Source organism: Cynocephalus volans, chromosome 8, assembly GCF_027409185.1.
Source record: "Cynocephalus volans isolate mCynVol1 chromosome 8, mCynVol1.pri, whole genome shotgun sequence".
NCBI classification, from domain to species: Eukaryota; Metazoa; Chordata; class Mammalia; order Dermoptera; family Cynocephalidae; genus Cynocephalus; species Cynocephalus volans.
Genome location: NC_084467.1, coordinates 64,672,132 through 64,692,464, shown reverse-complemented (window position 1 = coordinate 64,692,464; position 20,333 = coordinate 64,672,132). Strand labels below are relative to the sequence as shown.

The 20,333-nt window shown below is 35.4% G+C and overlaps 1 protein-coding gene across 1 annotated transcript in view; it reads left to right on the top strand.

Annotated features, from left to right (window-relative positions):
- The window catches only part of ERICH3 (glutamate rich 3), a 111,993-nt gene that overhangs the window by 81,834 nt on the left and 9,826 nt on the right, over positions 1-20,333 (top strand). The window contains 1 exon segment of the mRNA XM_063105774.1: positions 11,659-12,112. Coding sequence (XP_062961844.1) covers positions 11,659-12,112 — 454 coding nt within the window.

The following is a 20,333-nucleotide window of genomic DNA, read 5'->3' as shown; positions in this document are numbered from 1 at the left end:
TATTGAATGATATTGGTGGTGGGTTTGTCATATATGGCTTTTATTATGTTGAGATAGTTTCCTTCTAGACCAAATTTGCTGAGAGTCTTTATCATGAAAGGATGTTGAATTTTGTCAACTTTTTCTGGGTGTGTTGAGATAATCATATGGTTTTTGTCCTTGATTTTGTTGATGTGGTGTATCATATTTATTGACTTGTTTTGTGTTGAAACATCCTTGTATCCTTGAGATGAATCTCACTTTATTGTGGTGTATAATTTTTTAATGTGTTACTGTATTCTGATTGCTAATATTTTGTTGAGGACTTTTGTGTCTATGTTCATCAAAGATATTGGCCTATAGTTTTCTTTTTTTGCTGTATCTTTGTCTGGTTTTGGTATCAGGCTGATGCTGGCCTCATAGAATGAGTTTGGGAGAATGTTCTCTGTTTCAAGTTTTTGGAATAGTTTGAAGAGAATTGGCATTAATTCCTCTTTAAAGGTTTTGTAGAATTCAGCAGTAAAGCCATCTGGTCCTGGGCTTTTCTTTGTTGGGAGACTGCTGATTACTGCTTCAATTTCATTGCTTGTTATTGTCTGTTCAGGTTTTCTATTTCTTCTTGGTTCAGTCTCGGTAGTTTGTATGTGTCCACGAGTTCATTCATTTCCTCCAGGTTTTCAAATTTGTTAGTGTATAGTTGTTTATAATAGTCTCTAATGATTCTTTGTATTTCTGTGGTTTGGGTTGTAATGTCTCTTTTTTCATTTCTGATTTTTGTTATATGGATCTTCTCTCATCTTTTTATAGTTAGTCTAGCTAATGGCTTATCTGTTTTGTTTATCTTTTCCAAAAAACAACTTTTGGTTTCATTGGTCTTTTGTATTATTTTGGGAGGGTCTCTGTTTTATTTAGTCTGTTCTGATTATAATTATTTCTTTCCATCCACTAACTTTTGGATTGGATTGTTCTTGTTTTCTAGTTTTTTGAGGTGTAGCATTATGCTGTTTATTTGAAATCTTTCTATTCTTTTGATGTAAGCATTTATTACAATAGAATTCCCTATTAGTACTGCTTTTGCAATATACCCTAGGTTTTGGTATGATGTATCTTTATTTTTGTTAGTTTCGAGGAATTTTTTGATTTCCTGTTTAATTTATTCTTGGACGTATAGGTTGTTCAGGATCATGTTGTTTAATTTTCCATGTATTTGTATAGTTTCTAGAGTTTCGCTTGTTATTGATTTCTAGTTTTAATCCATTGTGGTCTGAAAAGATATGCTAAGTGATTTCAACTTTTTAAAATTAGTTGAGACTTGATTTGTGTCCTAACATGTGGTCTGCCCTGGAGAATGTTTCACAACGGACTAAATTTTTTATTTCTTCAGTAGTGGTGAGAAATTATCAGGTTGTTGATACCATGTGAATTTAGTATACTCTTTGCATATTTAATCATCTGCAGATTATTTTTGTGCCACATAATTACCTTGATTTCTGGGAATCAAATGAATTTTTCTAAGACAGATTAATTTTTTATATTCAAACAGAGAAGGATGTATGTAGGTAGTACTTGGATCTTCCTTGGAGGGAAGTTCTTAAGTATTTAGACCTGTAATTATTAAATAACTGACAGTGATATATATAAGCTTTAACATTGAATATTGCTTGCATATAGCTAATTAAAATCCTGTGTTTAAAAGAGCATACTGTGTTAGTACATTTTTGTGTTGCTATAAAAGAATACCTGAAACTGGGTAATTTATGAAGAAAAGAGGTGTATTTGGCTCACTATTCTGGGACAACTGCATCTGATATGGGACTCAGGCTGCTTCTACTCATGGCAGAAAGCAGCAGGGCAGCCAGCAGGTACAAGACAACATGGTGAGAGGAAGCAAGAAGAGAGAGAGAGAGGGAGGGGAGGTGCCAGGCTCTTTTAAACAACTAGTTCTTGTGGGAACTAGTAGAACAAGAAGACACTCACTCCTCCTTCCCTCCACCCAGGGAGGGCATTAATCTATTCATGAGGGGTCAGCCCCCATGACCCAAACAGCTCTCAACACTGCCACACTGGGGATCAGATTTCTATATGAGCTTTGGGGAGACAACGTATCCAAACTCTGTTACATACTATAATCGACATTGCAATAGGTCACACAATAGATACTGTTTATTAAGACTCTATTACATGCTAAGCACTGGGCTAAAAATTTTACATGAATTATCTCATTTACCTCAAACAACCTTTAAAAGCAGATACTGTTTTCTTTTTTATCTCCATTTTAGAAATAAGTAAACTTGGAAATGGTGAGATTAAGTAACTCCCAAAGTCACACAGCCAGAAAGTAGTAGAACCAAAACACAAATGTTATCCAACTGCAGAGCCTGCCTTTTGGAGAAAAAAATAACATTTCTTCAAAATAAGAAAATATGAACATACCTAAGATTAAAGAACACCCCCATGAGATGATTTTTGTTTCCTTAAGAATATACATTTTAGAAGCATTTATCTTGAGCTCTTCATCTTACACTATTCCTTAGCCTCTGTTTTTTGTTTGTCTTATTTTGTTTTTAAAAAGAGGAGACCAAAATGGGACAGTTTTTAATTTTACATGCATTTACCTTTCTCCCCCCAATGGACTTCTCTATCTAGTCCCAGGCCTTTGGCTTAGTTCCAGCTCATCCCTTGCTCCTCCATGACTTTGTCTGACTTCAGCAGCCTTCATTGGGCTCTGTATTTTTTGAAATCCTATCATTCAGTACTTTACTTTTGATTCATTGTTTCATGTGCGTTAAATTTTTCCCCTCAAATTAATTATACAAGTTAATAATACACAAATTAATTAAACTATGGAAGCTGGATTATGTGTTGTTTTTGCTGTTCCTCACAGAGCCGATTTCCTGAAGGATATTTTGTACGTATTAATCAATTACTTGATTGTTAACACCAAGAATACAAAGGTGCTTTGGTTAATGCCATGATATTTAGTTACATTTATGCTATATGATTATTATTTAAATTTTTAGTGAAAAAATTGTATGGAGTTAGCAGCATTGTATAGATATACAGTGTATAGTATTTTAAATAGATATGCAATGAAAATTATGAGAACATACAGCTAGTCCACACATGAGGAAATTTAAGAGCCAAAAATTGGCCAGCTATTTAATTTTTTTTTGTAATTTCAGTAATGATGTTATCAAGCTATCCTCTTAAGGGGCTATTTTGCATCCTTGATACTTACATTAAAACACTGAAATTATTCTGAAATAAAATCTCATTGCTTATTACTGTTTCTTTCCTCCACCTCTAGGCTCTCTTACTTTTTATCTCTTTATTTTGATAACCTGCCCTTGCGTTATTCACAAACAGGCCTTTTAGTATAAGTATCGGCATTAGAGATTTCATCCAGCAGGCAAGTAGCATGTATTAAAAATGATAATGACATGATAGATTCCTTGGGAGCACACTATCAAAAAACCAGACAGCATTTCATCTTCAAAAGTGTAAGAGGCACATTTTGACCACTGAATCCTAGATACCAGGACATCCTTTTTATTGACATGATTAAGAATCTTGCTCTTAGTATTTGGATGTGTTTCATTTGAACCTACCTGCACCTGTTCCCAGAGGGCAAACAATTGCCCAGGCTGTCACTCTTGTGACAAGTTGGCCCCATTTAAACTGCCAGCTAACAATTGCGTTGGCCCGCCTTGATGAATACACTGTGCTGAGCAGCCCATGAGTGATAGAGTGCTATGGGCTGAAAGCTGACTGAGAGAGGACCCTGGTTTAGGAATGATGTGTGAGAGAGACCTCCTATCGTTTAAAAAGAACGACAGCTTCTTTTTCTCTGCATTTATGTTGGCAACCCCAGGCACTAATTCACCAGTTGAAAGTATATTGTCATAGATGAATGACATAAGGTTGAGAGAAAAAGTATCATGTCACTGAGAATACACTTTTATACTTTTATGGACAGTTTGGATGATAGTGCCTATGAGTAAAAGGGAAAGACTAAGTAGCTCCTTATGAGAAAGGGGGTGGGGGTGGGGAGAGTACCTCTTCCCAGAATATGAAGAAAGGAAAGCAAGACTTAAATTTTTTTTTCTAGTAAGAAAGATAATGATTTTATTTGTAATATTTCTCAGTCTGTTGAAGAAGTAGGTCTTACAGACTTTTAAAATCCCAGAGTCATAAAAATATTCTATTTACTTGACTTACTGATTTCAAGAATCTTACTATATTTTGGTCTGACTGTGGGCTTCAAGAGAGCATATGGGTGAAGTCTTCTTCTGAGCTGAAATTATGTGTTGTGACTGTATTAGTTAGGGTTCTCCAGAGAGACAGAATCAATAAGATATGTTATAATTATATGAGAGGGATTTATTAGGAGAATTAGCTCACGTGGCCATGAAGAAAAGTCCCACGATAGGCCATCTATAAACTGGATGCTGGTAGCGTGGCTCAGTCCAAGTCCAAAGGCCTCAGAACCAGGGAAGCTGATGGTGTCCTTGGTGTAAGTTCTGGAACCCAAAAGCTGAAGAGTCTCAAGCTCTGATGTCCACGGACAGGAGAGAAGAGTGTGTCCCAGCTCCAGCGGATCGAGAGAGAGAGAGAGGGTGCCAGGGTCTTTTTAAGCAATGAGCTCTTGCAGGAACTAATCAAGTGAGAATTTACTCATTACTCCCCCCAACCCCCAGGGAGAGCATTAATTCATTCGTGAGGGATCCACCCCCATGACTCAATCAGTTTCCAACACTGCCACATTGAGGATCAAATTTCCACGTGAGTTTTGGAGGGGACAACACATCCAAACTCCATCAATGACGCACACCCTGGGGACTTCAGTGTAACCTGTTGCTCTTTGCATCAGAGAAGATTATGGGAAGACTGTAGGCAGTTCTGGTCAGAGACCATATGTGTGATTTTTTGCATGGTTAGTCATACTTTAATTTCTCTTCGTGGTAAGAATTTCTTAATCCATACTTACTTTTCAATTGAAGTAGGAAGTCACAGCTTTCAGGTGAATACTTAAATGCAATGCCATTCCTTAGTTCACATAAAATACTTTTATATTTACACTCAGTAAAGTTGTGAATGTAAAGCTGATGACTAGGTATATAGATAATGTAAAAAGACTTATGCAGCACAATGTGACAAAGGATTTGATTATTTTATCAATATTTTAACTATTCATTTTAATGTTTAGAAAGTGCAATTAAAGGTAAAGAAATATGGAGAAAATTTTAAGCTCTCTTTTTTTTCTCCTGCTATATCTGAATTTACCTGTAGATATGTATCCTTACAAAGTAATGTATATATTTGTCTCATTAATGAATTGAGACATTTCAATTCATGATAATAATTGTCAGTATGAGGATATATGTTATCTCCTAAGATAAATAACTAGTTACTGTTCATAGCTAGAATTTAATGATTTCTACTTCTATTTTCATTAAGCACACATTCATTCTACAATACATTGAGTAAAAAGAACTTGTGTAATTAGGTATTATTGTACATGAAGATATCAACTGAACCACAGTATTTGATAAAAAATATGAATAGATTTTCATGAACTCATGAGTATATTATAATCAAGAGGGAACTATTCACAAGCATTATTAGAATATGTAAATTAATGTGCCATGGCTAATTTCAAGAAAATAAGAGCAGCATTTATGCAGACTTTGCTGCAAACACTTGGACTAAGGAATAGGAGAGATTTGATCAGTATTAGAGTTTAGAAGAATATTGGGTCCATTGGGTTGGGATTCATGGTATGTCATTGGGGTGATCTAAATTTTTAATTGAACTTACCCATTTGAGTTTGTGCACTTAAATTAAGGTGTCTGTATGGGCTTCCAGCTAATAAACCAGAAACAAAGTAGTTAAAATCAGTACACTAATTGAGAAATTGTGAATTTAAACCATCGTAAAACCATGCTCCATGCTAGGGGGTGTAGAAATTATTAAAAACTAAAGTAGGAACTTGTTACTAGTTTAAAACAGTTTGGCTACTGATTACAAAAACAGTATAGCAACGGCTTCTGAGAGAGTTATCCACAGTCACTGTCAGGAGAATAAACAGACACCTTAGTGAACATGTGCAGTTGATCTGTCGTCCTCATGCAAAAGGAGGCAAATAACTATTACTTTCTGTCTAGAGTGTGTAATCTGTGTGGAAGCAAGGACCTGAACTTCCTTTTTCTTGTGTAACATTGACTGGCAGGCACATAGGACATTCTCAATATGCATTTAGTAGATGAATGAATTATGCAAGTGGTCATGAAGGTGGAGGAGAACTCAGAACCCCAGTTTTAAGGAGAGAGAATTCATCCTGAATTTGCTATACTGGGGTTGAGTCTGAATATGCGTGTGGTTGGTGCCCTTGCTCAGGTCTATGTCAAGTTGGCAATCAGGCATATAAACAGTGGAGATTACTGGCATACACGCATACAAACACCCATGCGCGCGCGCGCGCGCACACACACACACACACACAGAGCATTTTTGTGAATGTGCAGACAGCGTTCCATAAATATTTGTTAAGTAACTTAATAACATATATATTTTCATACAAATAGTATAATGTTCAATGTTATAAATAATCCAGGGAAGGTTTTGCTTTGTATTCCTATTGCATGCCTCAGAGTGTATTAAATGGGCTGTGGGCTTTAGAATGGTGGACAAAATGAGGAGTGACCACTAGAGATATAAAAGGGAGGACAGACTATGTATTTCATGAATTCTGATCTTTTGGAGAGGACTGTTTCACATTTGTCATCCTTGAGTGGTAAGTAATAGTAGACAGCTAAGAGAAGCAATGGTGGGTCCGTGACAGTGGGTGCTTCCTGTCTGAAGGCCTTTTAGCAGGTGGAGGTGGGGAGTTTCTTGGTTTTATTACAGTGTATCATTGCCAAAGAAGTGTTTTATAAAATTTGTTACTTTATAGATAATGGGCATTGGGCATTTATTTAACCTCTTTGGACCTCACTTTCTGGGTTTAGAAAAAGAAGATAACTATTCCATTGGATTAAATGAGATGTTTGTGAAGTGCTTACTTCATTGATTGATATGCAGTAGGTAATTAATCATGATCAAGTTTTATCTTTTTTCCCTCAATAAATAGTAGCTGTGATATCACTTTTACTATAATGTACAGGGTGGAATTAAAAGAAAGACATGTATTAGATTATACTACGTTTGACTTCAAATTATACTACAAAGCTATAATAAACAAAACAGCATGGTACTGGCATAAAAGCAGACACATGGGCCAATGGAACAGTATAGAGAACCCAGAAATCAATCCACATACTTACCGCCAACTAATCTTGAACAAAGGCACCAAGAACATATATTGGGGAAAGGACAGCCTCTTCAATAAATGATGCTGGCTATATAACAAAATCAATTTAAAATGAATTAAAGACTTAAACATAAGACCTGAAACTATAAAACTCCTAGAAAAAATCATGGGTGAAACACTTCAGTATGTAGCACTGGGCAAAGAATTTATGAATAAGACCCCAAAAGCAAAGGCAACAAAAGGAAAAATAAACAAATGGGATTACATCAAACTAAAAAGCTTCTGCACAGCAGAGGAAATAATCAACAAAGTGAAAAGATAACCTACAGAATGGGAAAAAATATTTGCAAACTATACCCTCAAGAAGGGATTAATATCCAGAATACACAAGGAATTCTAACAACTGAACAGTAAAAAACCAAATAATCTGATTTAAAAAATGGGTAAAGGAGCTGAATAGACATTTCTGAAAGGAAGACACATAAATAGCCAACAGGTATATGAAAAAATGCTCAACATCACTAATCATTAGGGAAACACAAATCAAAACCACATTCGCATCTCATTCTAGTAGACTGGCTATTATCAAAAAGACAGAGAATAACAAATGCTGGCAAGGATGTGGAGAAAGGAGAATGCTTATACACTGTTGATGGGACTGTAAATTAGTACAGCCATTATGGAAAACAGTATGAAGGTTTCTCAGACAACAGCAGATAGAATTACCATATGATCCAGCAATCCCACTACTGGGTATCTACCAAAAGGAATGGAAATTATCATGTCAAAGGGATACTTGCACTCCCATGTTTATAGCAACTCTATTTACAATAGTGAAGATAAGGAATTAACCAAAATGTGCATTGATGGATGACTGGATAAGGAAAATGTGGTGTATATACACAGTGCGATACTAATCAGCCATGAAAAAGAATGAAATTCTGCCATGTGCAGTAGCATGGATGAACTTGGAGAATTTATGTTAGGTGAAATAAGCCAGGGACAGAAAGAGAAATACTGCATGTCTTCACTCATAAGTGGGAGCTAAAAGATAAATAAATAAGAAAGAGAGAGAGAGAGAGAGAAAAGAAAGAAAGAAAGAAAGAAAGAAAGAAAGAAAGAAAGAAAGAAAGAAAGAAAGAAAGAAAGAAAGAAAGAAAGAAAGAAAGAAAGAAAACAATCACAATCACAATAACACACTAAACTTTCAGGAGAGAGTAGAACTAGAGTTACTAGCAGTGGGAAAGAGGGAAGGGGAGGAGATGAGTGAGAAATTGGTTAATGGACACAAAGAATGATTATGTTTTGTAATGATGAATATGATAGTTATCCTGATTGGATCATCTTACATTGTACATGTGTGTTTATATTCAACTCTGTACCCCACAAATATGTATAATAAATGTTTCAATAAAAAATAAAAATAATAAAAAGGGGAAATGATTGCAAGGTATAAAAAATGATTATTTGATTTTATTAGGTAAAATTTTTTCTCATGCAATTTCAACAATGACTTATGGAGAACAAGTAGAACGATCCCCATTTTAAAACAGCTGAGAAAACAGAGGCTTAGAGAAGTTAAGTAGTGCAACCAATCTCAAAGCTGATGAGAAGCTGAGTCGTGGCAGAGACACTGTTTGTCTTACAGAAGAACGTGTTATTTTCTCTCATGTTGTGTGAAATAAGATGTTAATTGTATTGATGCAAAAGAAAGAACAGTTATCAATGAGTTATTGATAATATGAAAAGGGAAGGAGAATTTGGGGACTGATTGAATGTGGAGAGAGAAAAAGTCACATCCTGTATAGGACGTTGAACAATGGCACCAGACTTGCTGGCCGTGGCCAAGGCCTCAAGCAATGAGTGCAGATCTTATCTTTGCCTGAAAGACCAAGAGCAGCTTTTTTCAGCATCAGTACCAGGAAGAAATGCTGGAAGGACAAATGGAATTGGGTAGGAGACAGAGTGTTTCCCAGCATCCCTCCAAGATGACTTTTCTCTCCTAATGACAAAAAAAAAAAAAAAAAAAAAAAAAAATTACCTAGGTTTCCTTTATGTAAAAATTTACATATTTACATGTATGTTTCTTTATATAAAAATTTGCCTTATTTCTAAGAGAATAAATAAATTAGTTTTGAAATCCCACTCCATGGCCTGGAAGCATTTTGAGCTATTTTGTAGGCAAAGTCTTAACCTCCGTGTCTGTATGAAAATAACAGCAAAAAATGAGAATGCAGCTAAATCATATCATGAGGTTAGAGAGAAATTTGAAAACTGAAATGAGTTTATAAGTGCCCTTGCCTTCGAGGCCATTCATTGTCCTGATCTTTTTTCTCTGAAGGACTGACTCAAAAATGAACCAGAGCACATTTCAGCCTTTGGAAATAAAATAATACAATTAATAGAAGCTGCTAAAGAAAGATAAAGCAGCATTCATTTTTTTTTTTATTATTATGTAAACAACTCTCAGAGCCAAACTAGGAGTCATCATATCAGTATTCAGATGGTAGATATATTTTTGGAATTTGAGAACAAGTAACATTGTGTCCTAACTGTGCAATTAATGAAAGCCATTGATTAAACCACTAATAAGTAAGAGTTGTTTTACTTTAAAAAAACCCCAAAACAATTGTGGATACTTAAGGCAGGGGAGCTTATAGATCCTACAGTTCCTGAACTGCTGTGTTCCCTACAGAGGGACAGTAATCCAGATTTTATAAAATGGAGAATAAATGAGGAACTGAAGTACGGGATTTCTTGAAAAATAGCAGTCATCAGGTGTTTGTCAAGGTATTGGGAGATAAGAACAAATGGAATTGTACTTAAGGGGTTTTGTTGCTTAGAGGCTTTTTCAAGTTTGTTTTTTACTGCTATGTAGCATCTCTTGAATCTTTGTGGAAACTCGGATATGTCTCTGAGCCTATACTTGAAATGCTAAGGCATGTCATGGAGAACCACAGGGCTGGAGAGTTGGAGAGAAGAGGATAAAGGGTAAAGACGGATATTTCTTCCCCTAAACAACTCATTAGCTGCTATAGCCGTCTGTGTAGCTGCCAGGCAGAAATGAAAGAAGCAGGAAAAAGAGTACAGGGTACAGAGAAAACAAGAAATCTAGGGAACATGTAACTGTGTGATATTTCATTTGAGAATATGTTCTATGAAAAACAATTATAAATACAGATCTATCGGTTAAAAAAACAAAAGCAAGTTTGTGTCTCTCTGGTCCATAGAAGTGTACACACTGACTTTTATGCTCCGTGTCTTCCTTATAGAGATTCAGTGTGTTTGTCACTTTCTTGGAGATTTTTTTTGAAGGTTTTTGGATAGTATGTAAACCATTTTTGACCACCGTTAAGTTTCTAGATTATATATCTGTAGCACCACCTCAGTGCACGGCTTAGGTCTCCTAGAATCTCTTTACCAACTCTGCGCCCATCTCCCAGCTTCTGCACCTTCCACCTTCTACAGAGGACAGCCCTGGGCTACTGGAATTGCTTCACCCTCTGGCACAAGGACCCTGGAAGTGCAAAGGAATTTATGTTCCCTTATCGTGACCTGTAGCCAAAGTCTGAATCTTCCAAAGTATGAAAGCCCAGTTCCTTCCTAATGTAAACTATATCTTCTAATATAACTTACACTTCAGAGGTCCCTGTGGGATCAGCTTGAGGTTGAGATGTTGCTTGAAATAGCTCCCTTGATCGATTTCTTCCCTTCCTTGCCTTGCTTCCCTCACTCCCTTAAGAGTTTGTCCTGAAACACATCCTTAATACATGACTTGCACATGAATCTTCATCTCAGCGTCTGCTTCTGGGGAACTTGAATAAGACAAAATCTCTTCCTAAACACACACACACACACACACACACAAGCATCACCTAAAAATATTTATTAAATGTCTATGTACTGTGCAAATGCATAGATCTTATTGTACCCAGATACCAGGGTATACTGGGATGGTGGACGTTATAGTAGATAAAAATTTAAGTTCCATGCACAGGGAATACTGTGGCTATACATGGGGATAAATAAATAAGTGCTCTTGCTGTACAAGCAAAGGATTATACGATTTTTTTCTATAACAAAGTGGACATTCACAAAGGTTTTCCGATAAAATGGGTTCCAAAAAAGAAATAAAAGCAAAAGAGTTCATGTTCAATTAAATGTGATCTCCTGTTAAAAACTGCCATAAACTCATAAATTCCACAGGTTTTTCTTTATCAGGACAGCTATGCAGACTATATGGGAAAAGGGTATCAACTCTACAAAACTATACCTCATAATTTTTAATGTGATTGATGACTCGCATAATTCCCACAACAAAACCATTTGCTTTATGAGACAAAAATAAAATCATTTTAAATTTTTTGTAGATATAAAAACTGCTTCGTCAGCTTCAACCAGAAGTCACCCATATTCGAGTGGCAGTGAAGAGGAACCTGCAGTGGGGGACAGGGAAGCTCCTGATGAAAACAGTACAGATGAAAGCCCCAGAAGTTTATCTTCTGAGGAGTTGAGGGCAAATGATGAGCCAGGAAAATCCCGCCTTGCAACTGTGGAATCCTTCAAAACTGAACGTGAAGAACAAGAAATAACAAAAGCTGATGTGGATCCCAAGCCTCTGCCAGCAGGGGAAAGCTTTGAGAATGTTCTTACAGAAGAAACGGAGAAAGGTACCCAGGGGATTACAGACAGTTTGTCTGAGAAGTCTAGGAAACATGTTTCTGAGGAAGAGAAGGAAAAAGATAAGAGTAAGCTTTGGGAAGGAAGCACTGCTAAGGTGAAGGACGAAAAGGCAGGTGTCCCTGGGGTGGAGAAAGGTGGTAAGTATGGCCCTTGAGTTGACCCGCCATTGTCCCCATGCATGGAAGCTGATTTTGGTCATTACATTCTGCCAAAGCTCGGGAAATACTATTGTGACAATGCTGGGGGGATTTGATATTTTTCTTGTTTCTCTCTTGTCACATAATCATACATGTATCTTCATCTTGCTGTTTTCCTTCTATTGCATTTAAAAATAACAGGGTAATTCTTACATAGCCTGTTTCCTATTTTCTGTCAATTCCTTCCTATGGTCATTTTATCTCAAGAATCAAATAAAACACAATATGTGTCTAAAGGCAAGGGTATGTGTGGCTTTTTAGAGGTTATTTAATACTAGCAATGCTATTTATTCTTAGCTGTATATGCATTTAAATATACATAGCTAATATTGGTAGGTGCTTACTGTGTTCCAGGCACAGTTCTAAACACTTACATATATTAACTCATCGCAGCCTCACAACAGCCCCATCTCTCCATGAGTTAGGTTCTATTATTGTCATCTCCTTTTTACAGATGAAAAAATTGTGGCTTGAAGAGGTTAAGTAAATCACCAAGGATTATACAATTAATAAAGTGAATTCCTAGGATTTAAATTTAGGCTAAGTGGTTCCAGAGTTTCTAAAGATTTCCTATTGTACCCGTGTAACAGGAATTTAGATTCAGATAAAAATATAAAATTTTGAAAGAAATTTCAAATTTCATTTTGAATCCTTCTTTGAAACCGAGTTACTTCCTGATCTCTGGGTTTCTTGGGTGGATAGAATCATTCTGTTTGACATGGGAATAGTAAGGACTGTATTAGTCTGTTTTCATATTGCTGTAACACAACACTTAAGACTGGGTAATTTATAAAGAAAAAAGGTTTATTTTGCTCATGATTCTGGTACAGCTGCATCTGGTGTGGGCCTTAGGCTGCTTCTACTCTTGGTGGCAAGTGGCTGGGCAGCTGCTGGGTGCAAGGAGATCACATGGCAAGAAGAAGCAAGAGAGAGAGAGAGAGAGGAGGTGCCAGGCTCCTTTTAACAACCAGCTCTCACTGGAACTAATTAATCTGTTCCTGTGAAAGCTCACTGATGTACCCCACCCCCATGCATTAATCTATTCATGAAGGAGTCACCCCCATGACCCAAACACCTCCCAGCACTGCCACAGTAGGGATCAGATTTCAACACGAGCTTTTGGGGGACAAACATATCCAAACCGCATCAAGGAGTGGCAGACATTCAGGCCCCAGTACTTAAGACACATGGGAGGTCTGATGCTTTTTCTCAACTCTAGGAGGACAATGAAATGTGAGTTGTGTCCTGTGGACAGTAAAATTGTGCCTGCCAGGAACCTGCCTCTCACATAGCATACTGTGATCTCGCTGTAACTGGTTTCATGGTCCTTTCACTGCTGTCTCTCATTTTTTTCCCTTGCCAATGTGAGGGACACTATTTTCATTCCAAAATAACATTTGTTTTTACATTTTAATACTACTAAAGTCAAGCTGTGTTGTAAAAACTTATGAGTACTTTCAATGTCTATGTTTCTTTTAGGACTTTAAAAGCTATTATTAAACCACTAAGGCCTACTTCTAGGAATTGGCGATGTTGAATAGTTGTCTTTCAATTTAACCATTATTATTAAAGTTCTACTATGTGCAAGGCACTATAGTCAGTAAGAAACACATGGGAGTGGGTTCTTCCCCGAAAACATTAAGAGGAAGGCTTGGCACAACACTAGACAAAAATCAGTAGTCATTTGTAAAATTAGAAAAGCTGTAAAGTGCTATGGGGCTTCAAAGGAAGGGAAATCCCATTGGTTGAAGACATCTTGAAAATTTTCATGAAGACCATGTTTGAGAAAGACTTCAAAGATTAGATAAAATTTTGAAGGTGGGATGCAGGAGGGTAAAAACATTTCACATAGTGGGAGTAGCAAGGGATTTTACCTTTGAATAAGTTGTTGAAAGTAACTCTAGAACAAGCAGAGTTTGGCATACTTTGGCCATGGGCCAAATCTGGCCCAGTGCTGTGTTTTCTTGTATTGCTTTGAAGCGAAGAATGGTTTTTAAATTTTTAAAAGGCCCTCAAAGCCCTAGGAATTTACCACATGGGCCTTTACAGAAAAAGTTTGTCAATCCCCGCCATAGAATTATAACACAAATACTTCCGACATTTTAAAAAGGATTTTACCATATATGAATCAAGATTCTTGTTAAAATATATTTGACATCCTTTCATAAAATAATTAAAATCTTTGATGTTATTATTAAATTCTGACACATATAAGATATAATGTAGAAAATTTGCACAATTTGGCAAACTGCTAAACAGGTGGTAGTGTTGAAGTTCAGTAGTAACATTGACATTATTATTATTAGTTTCATTCCTACTGCAGATTGTTTACCTGGACTGATGTTAGTAAACATCTTTTTGTAAAGTAGAATGCATATAATGCAGGTTGTGATTAGGCGATGGATAGAACAGCTGCAAGTTTAGACTATGATTATAGAAGAGGGTAGTTTTTATTTTTTCTGGATTTGTGAAATGAAAAGTGTATTGTTTATTATTTTTCTCAAATACATTAGTAAACGTGTCCTTGACTCGATGACATCTATAATTAAAAAGTATTTCCTTATTATCATTTTATTAGGGTGGGTTCAACACTAGATGGAAAGATTTGAGACCATTTATGTTTGTTAAGTGCCAATATATGTGCTGGGTCTTTTTATTAATGTGTGTTTATTTTTTATTAACAACTAATGCATACACATGAAATAACATTCCAAAAAAATAAAAAAAGTTGTTTTGAAAAATTACCCATCGATTTATCACTCACAAAAAATCACTTTCAACCTTTGGCCAGGCATTTTATTTCTAATCTTAGGGCTTAATAATATATGTTCTCATATTTTTTAAAGATGGATTCTGCTTTTCATCTTAACATTATATCATAAACATTTTTTTATTATTATATAATCTTTATAAACATGTTTAATGTCTATGTATTATTTAAGCATTTCCCTATTAATCAATATTTATATATTTTTTCCTATTTTTACTATTCTATTAGTACTTTAGTGAGTATCTTGTTACCTAATTTATAATTATTTATAATTATTTTCTTAGGATATATTCTAAGGAGTGTAATTGGATCAAAAGTTATATAGATATTTTAAGGTTTTGACATACTATTTTTTTCTCACAAAAGATTGGTTTAAAAGTTTAAACCTTATGGAACAGACAAGAGTAAAATGAAAGTTAAAGTCTTCCTTGCCCAACCCCTACTCTTTTTCCCCAGAGATAATTGTGGATAACCTTTCTTTTAGTGCATGATTCCAAAAACTATATATGTGTGTGTGTGGATAGATAGATACAGATATATTGATATATATTGATATATATACACAAATACATATATTATTTTCATATATATAGGTAAACATCATATGTTTTGTTCTGCAACTTGCTTTTTCTCACTTACCACTATATCTTGGATGTCTTTTTGAATCAGCATACATCTCTATTTTATTCTTATTCACCTTACATGTTATTCTTTTATTGACATGGTATTTTATAACTTTGTAAATTTTCTTTTAAATTTATTGCCTTCTCTGCCAGAACTCATAGTTTTGTTCTATGGCTCATATTCCACAGAAGAACAAAATGTCTGGGTTATGAAAGCCAGGGGCTAGGAATATAAAGGACACTGGAAAATAAGACATTAATTGGTGAACAAAACAATGACCATGTAAAATATTCAGAATAATGTAGAAGAATTAATACTATCAAAAACCTAAGAATGAGTAGTTTATAGCAGTTGGGCTCTAATGTTTTTAAAATGTAAATACTCGGGGAAATGATGCAAGAAATTTGTAAATATTTTAAATAATGGATTCTTTATGAATAAAAATTTCTAAGAAAATTTCAGATAAGATCATCGAGGTCTCGATCGCATAGTTCATTATTTGATATTGATACAAAGCAAAGCATTTAGGGCAAGTTCTTCTAAAATAAGCCTTCAGTTACATGGCTCAGGAAGCAAAGGATGGAAGGAAGGTTATATGTATGAAATGAAAGACTATTTAGGTGGCTATTCTGCAAAACACAGTTTATGTAAATTAGACCAGAAGGCTGGTGAAGTCATAAGATTGAAATATGCATATTTTACTTTGATTGCTGACTAGAATCTTAGGTCAAAATGAAATGATGGCTGAGATAATGTATAAAAGACTATGTTTCATATTTGTATGGTACTGAATTAATCATTTTTCAATTAAACTTAGAATAAAAACTGTGATTTTGTTAAGAGTACATCTATGGGCTATAGAATTATATACAATTAATGGTGTCTTATAGTATCTAAACTAATATAATTTAATATGATTTGTTTTTACTTAAGATGATAGCATTGGATAAATGAGCAAAATACTTTCGTTGATGTTATACCTTTTAGGTTAATAGCATAAAATAATATTTTTCTTGTCACTATTTTATAATGTCTCACTTAATTGGACTTTTTCCAGGCCATCAACAAATCAGCTGAATTGTATAAAAGATGTGTGTACACCATGAAGTAGATGAAGTAAAAAATTATAATTGCTGGCTACAATGAGATAGTGTCCTTGGGAGTTAATTCAGTATTGTGAAACATAGTTTTATTTTAATGTGTTTATTTTTTTGTTATTTCAGTTTAAGTTGCCTTAATGCATTGTGACCCAATCTTTGCAATATGTTCTAATGGTGGAACAATTCAGGTGCATTGATAGGGAAGTTAATTTAATTTATACATTATGAATATAAATAAAATAAATTAAGAATAGTGTATTTTAATGTAAATCATAATGTAAAATATACATGGAAGTAGGCATTTTATATCTTTATATGTGAGTCAGGAAAAGTCATAATGCTTGGCTAGGTAGCTTAAACCTACATAATGCCACGACTAAAATAAGAGGCAATTTTGTTATCATGTAGGCAGGATAAAATTGTCCTGATACAAAAACAGGAAAATCATGTGTTATGAGTTGAAGTCTAAATACAATTTCTGGATGGATTGTGGAAGCATGTAGTTGCTTTTCCAATAGATTTCTTCTGTCAATAGATATTTGTTGGGTGTCTGCTTTATGCTACACGCTGTTCTTGGTGTGAACTATGGAGTTACGTAGAGTTTATACTCTAGGAGGGATATATACCTAACAAGTGGAAAATGAACATGAAGTGGGGTATCTGAACTAAGTGCTAGAAGGAAAATAAAGAAGGGTAAGAGGGTGGAATAATGGTTTGAGGAAGGAGTGGTATTTTAGGAATGGTCTTGCTGATGATGGGACATTTGAGACCTGGATAACGTGAAGGGTAAGCCACTCTGTCATCTGCAAAGAGAGCACACAAAGCAGAAGGGCCAGCAAATGAAAAGGCCCTAAGTTGGGAGCACAGTTGCTAATGAAGGGTTTGGAAAGGAGACCAGTGTGACAGGAGCAGATGGAACAAATGAGAGGATGTTACAAGTTGAAGTCTGAGGGGGAAACTTGTAGGCCACGTGGAAGAATTTATTTTGAGATAGGAAATCTTTCCACAGGAATGATTTGAGCAAACAAGTGGTATGATCTGAAAGTTTTGAAAAGATTATTCTGGCTACTTTATGGACAATAGACTTAAGCTTTCTGCAACTGTCTGAACAGCTGTGGTCTTGAGTTTGTAATTAATCCTGAGTTTTTGTGGGCCATGTTTCAATGTCAAAGGTAACACAAGAACATCTTTACCATGCAGGTAGATGATGTAAGTCATGAATTTTGTCATGGTGAGTTGTTGGGAAGGTAATTGATTAGCTACACAAAGAATGATCAAAGCACAGGGATACTTTTCAAGGTGACTGGGAACTTGGAATAAACTTGGGTATATCTTTACTTTGCTTTTATGACCTTCTTACATACTTAAACTTCAGATAAAAAAATCCTTGGCAAAATTTTCTTCTGATATTGAGTGGCTCAGGATTCTTAGCATGTTTTAAGGAGGGATCAGGTTTTTTTTTTTTTGTTTGTTTCAAAACAAGCAGAGGAGAGGGAATGAATTGGATGTCGCTGAGAATACAGGATAGGGAATGTAAAAGATGTAATGTATAGCAAATTAGGACTCTTGTGTTTTGACATTTGGGAATCCAGAAAAGGGAACTGATAATAAGTATTAAAGTAAGTATGAAATAGAATAAACTGGCATTTTTTTTCACAGCTTAAACAATATTTTAAAATTTTATACACTGGTGATTCCACTTCTCTTCACCTTTCTACTGCCCGGACCCCTCCACAGACACTAACAGCTAGGAAATACTTAGGACAGCTGTCCCTCCTTATCTGCGATCTCATTACCAGCCATCAATGGTGGTTGGAAAATAAGTGAGTATAGGATGGTAAGATATATCGAGAGAAAGAGAGGCAATATTCACATAACTTTTATTACAGTATACTGTTATAATTGTTCTATTTTATTAGTAGTTATTGTTAATTTCTTACTGTGACTAATTTACAAATTATACTTCATCATAGGTTTGTATGTATAGGAAAAAACCAGACAGTGTACGAGTATATAGGATTCAGTACTATCCACAGTTTCTGGCATCCACTAGGAGTCTTAGAACATATCCTCTGAGGTTAAGAGGGAACTAATGTGCTCTGAAAAGAAACCAGCAAACAAAAAAACCTAAAACCCCTGTGATATACAGTAAATTAAAGTTCTTGGGTGATTTTTCAGACTTGCCTTGTTATTCCTTTGCATATTTTTCTTTTCATCTGAGCTGGTGATGATGACACCGAAAGCTTTGCCACAGAGAACAGGAAATTAGAGGAAAGAAATACTGTGGCTTTGTGCTGCCCTTTTTTGCATTATTTTAAAGGAGAAAAATGGCCTAGAGGATTGTAAAATTGTGGGAGGAAAAAAAGGAAAGGGAAAGAAAGAAACAAAATGAGCATGGAAGAATTACAAAAAAATCAGAAAAGAGGAAATGCTACCCTGGAACTATGCCCAGCCTGCACAATTACAACCCTCATCATCATTCTAGATACTTTACTTTTTCTTAAAGTTTACAGTAAAGAATCTCTGAAAGTTTCCAAATTATCCATTTAAACCACATAAATAGTGCATCAAAAATGATCAGAAGAATGCTGATTTTTATTTAGTAAATATTTATGACTGATAATTCCATTTGCATCTTGACTAGCAGGTATTAAAGAGTCAATTTTTACATCTCAGTTATGATAGCCTGAATTTTAACATGTAGTGATTTGACTTGTTTCTGTAAAAGCATCAAAATTATTGCAGTGATTTCTTCATAGAAACTCTGCGTTAACATAGCAGCAAATGACATAAAGGCTATAAATCAACTTTTAAGGAGAATGTTAATCAGAAAGAGTTTGTGAAATACCAGTTTCATTGGTGATATGATGTCTCCCTCCCTCTGTTCTTTGAGATAAGGAAGAAAGTATAAAAATAGTAGTTTAAAAGTCTAAAAAGTTCCTTTCAAATCTAGGGAAGGTACCATCCAGATGTTACAAAATTAAAGGAATTTGCTACACGAGGTCATAGTAGAGAGAGACACCAGGAGCTATCTTGAGTTTATTTCCATGAGAAAGAGGAGTGGCCTCACGGAAATTAAAAAAGAGATAATCCCAGACCTTAAGGATTAGAAAGAAGAAGTGGGAAGTAGGGGTGAGTTTTGGAGGAAGTAGAAAGACGGTCCTGTGACAGTCCTTTAATTGCTCAGGATTCTTCGGTGTTGCCAACCCTCAGGAAAGTTGTGGGAGGCAACACCAAACAGGAAGTCAGCTGCACTAGTAGAGGGTCTTTTCCCCTGAGCTTGTAGGGGTTCTTCCCTAACAAAGAAGATGGCAGTGCCAAGAATGAGGGTCTGACCAAGTCCGGGAGCTTCTGCCACCATAGGAAAGTAACACACAGAACTATGTTTCTGCTAAGAGGGTTCAAAGCCCCACCTTCCTTTCCTTTTCCCCTAGCTCTTGGGTCACCTAATTGGAATTGGGAACTACTCCAACTAAACGTTTGTAAGGAACATCTGCATCCAACTGGAACATAAGAGCATACAAAAAGCTAACCAGCCACTCTCTTTTAAAGGAAAATACAAAACTAACAACTCTCATGTTTATGTAAACATAAATATCAGCTCTTTTCATAACAAAGACATAGAAAAAAGTATTAATAAAATTAACTTAACCATAGAAGATTGGTTTGTT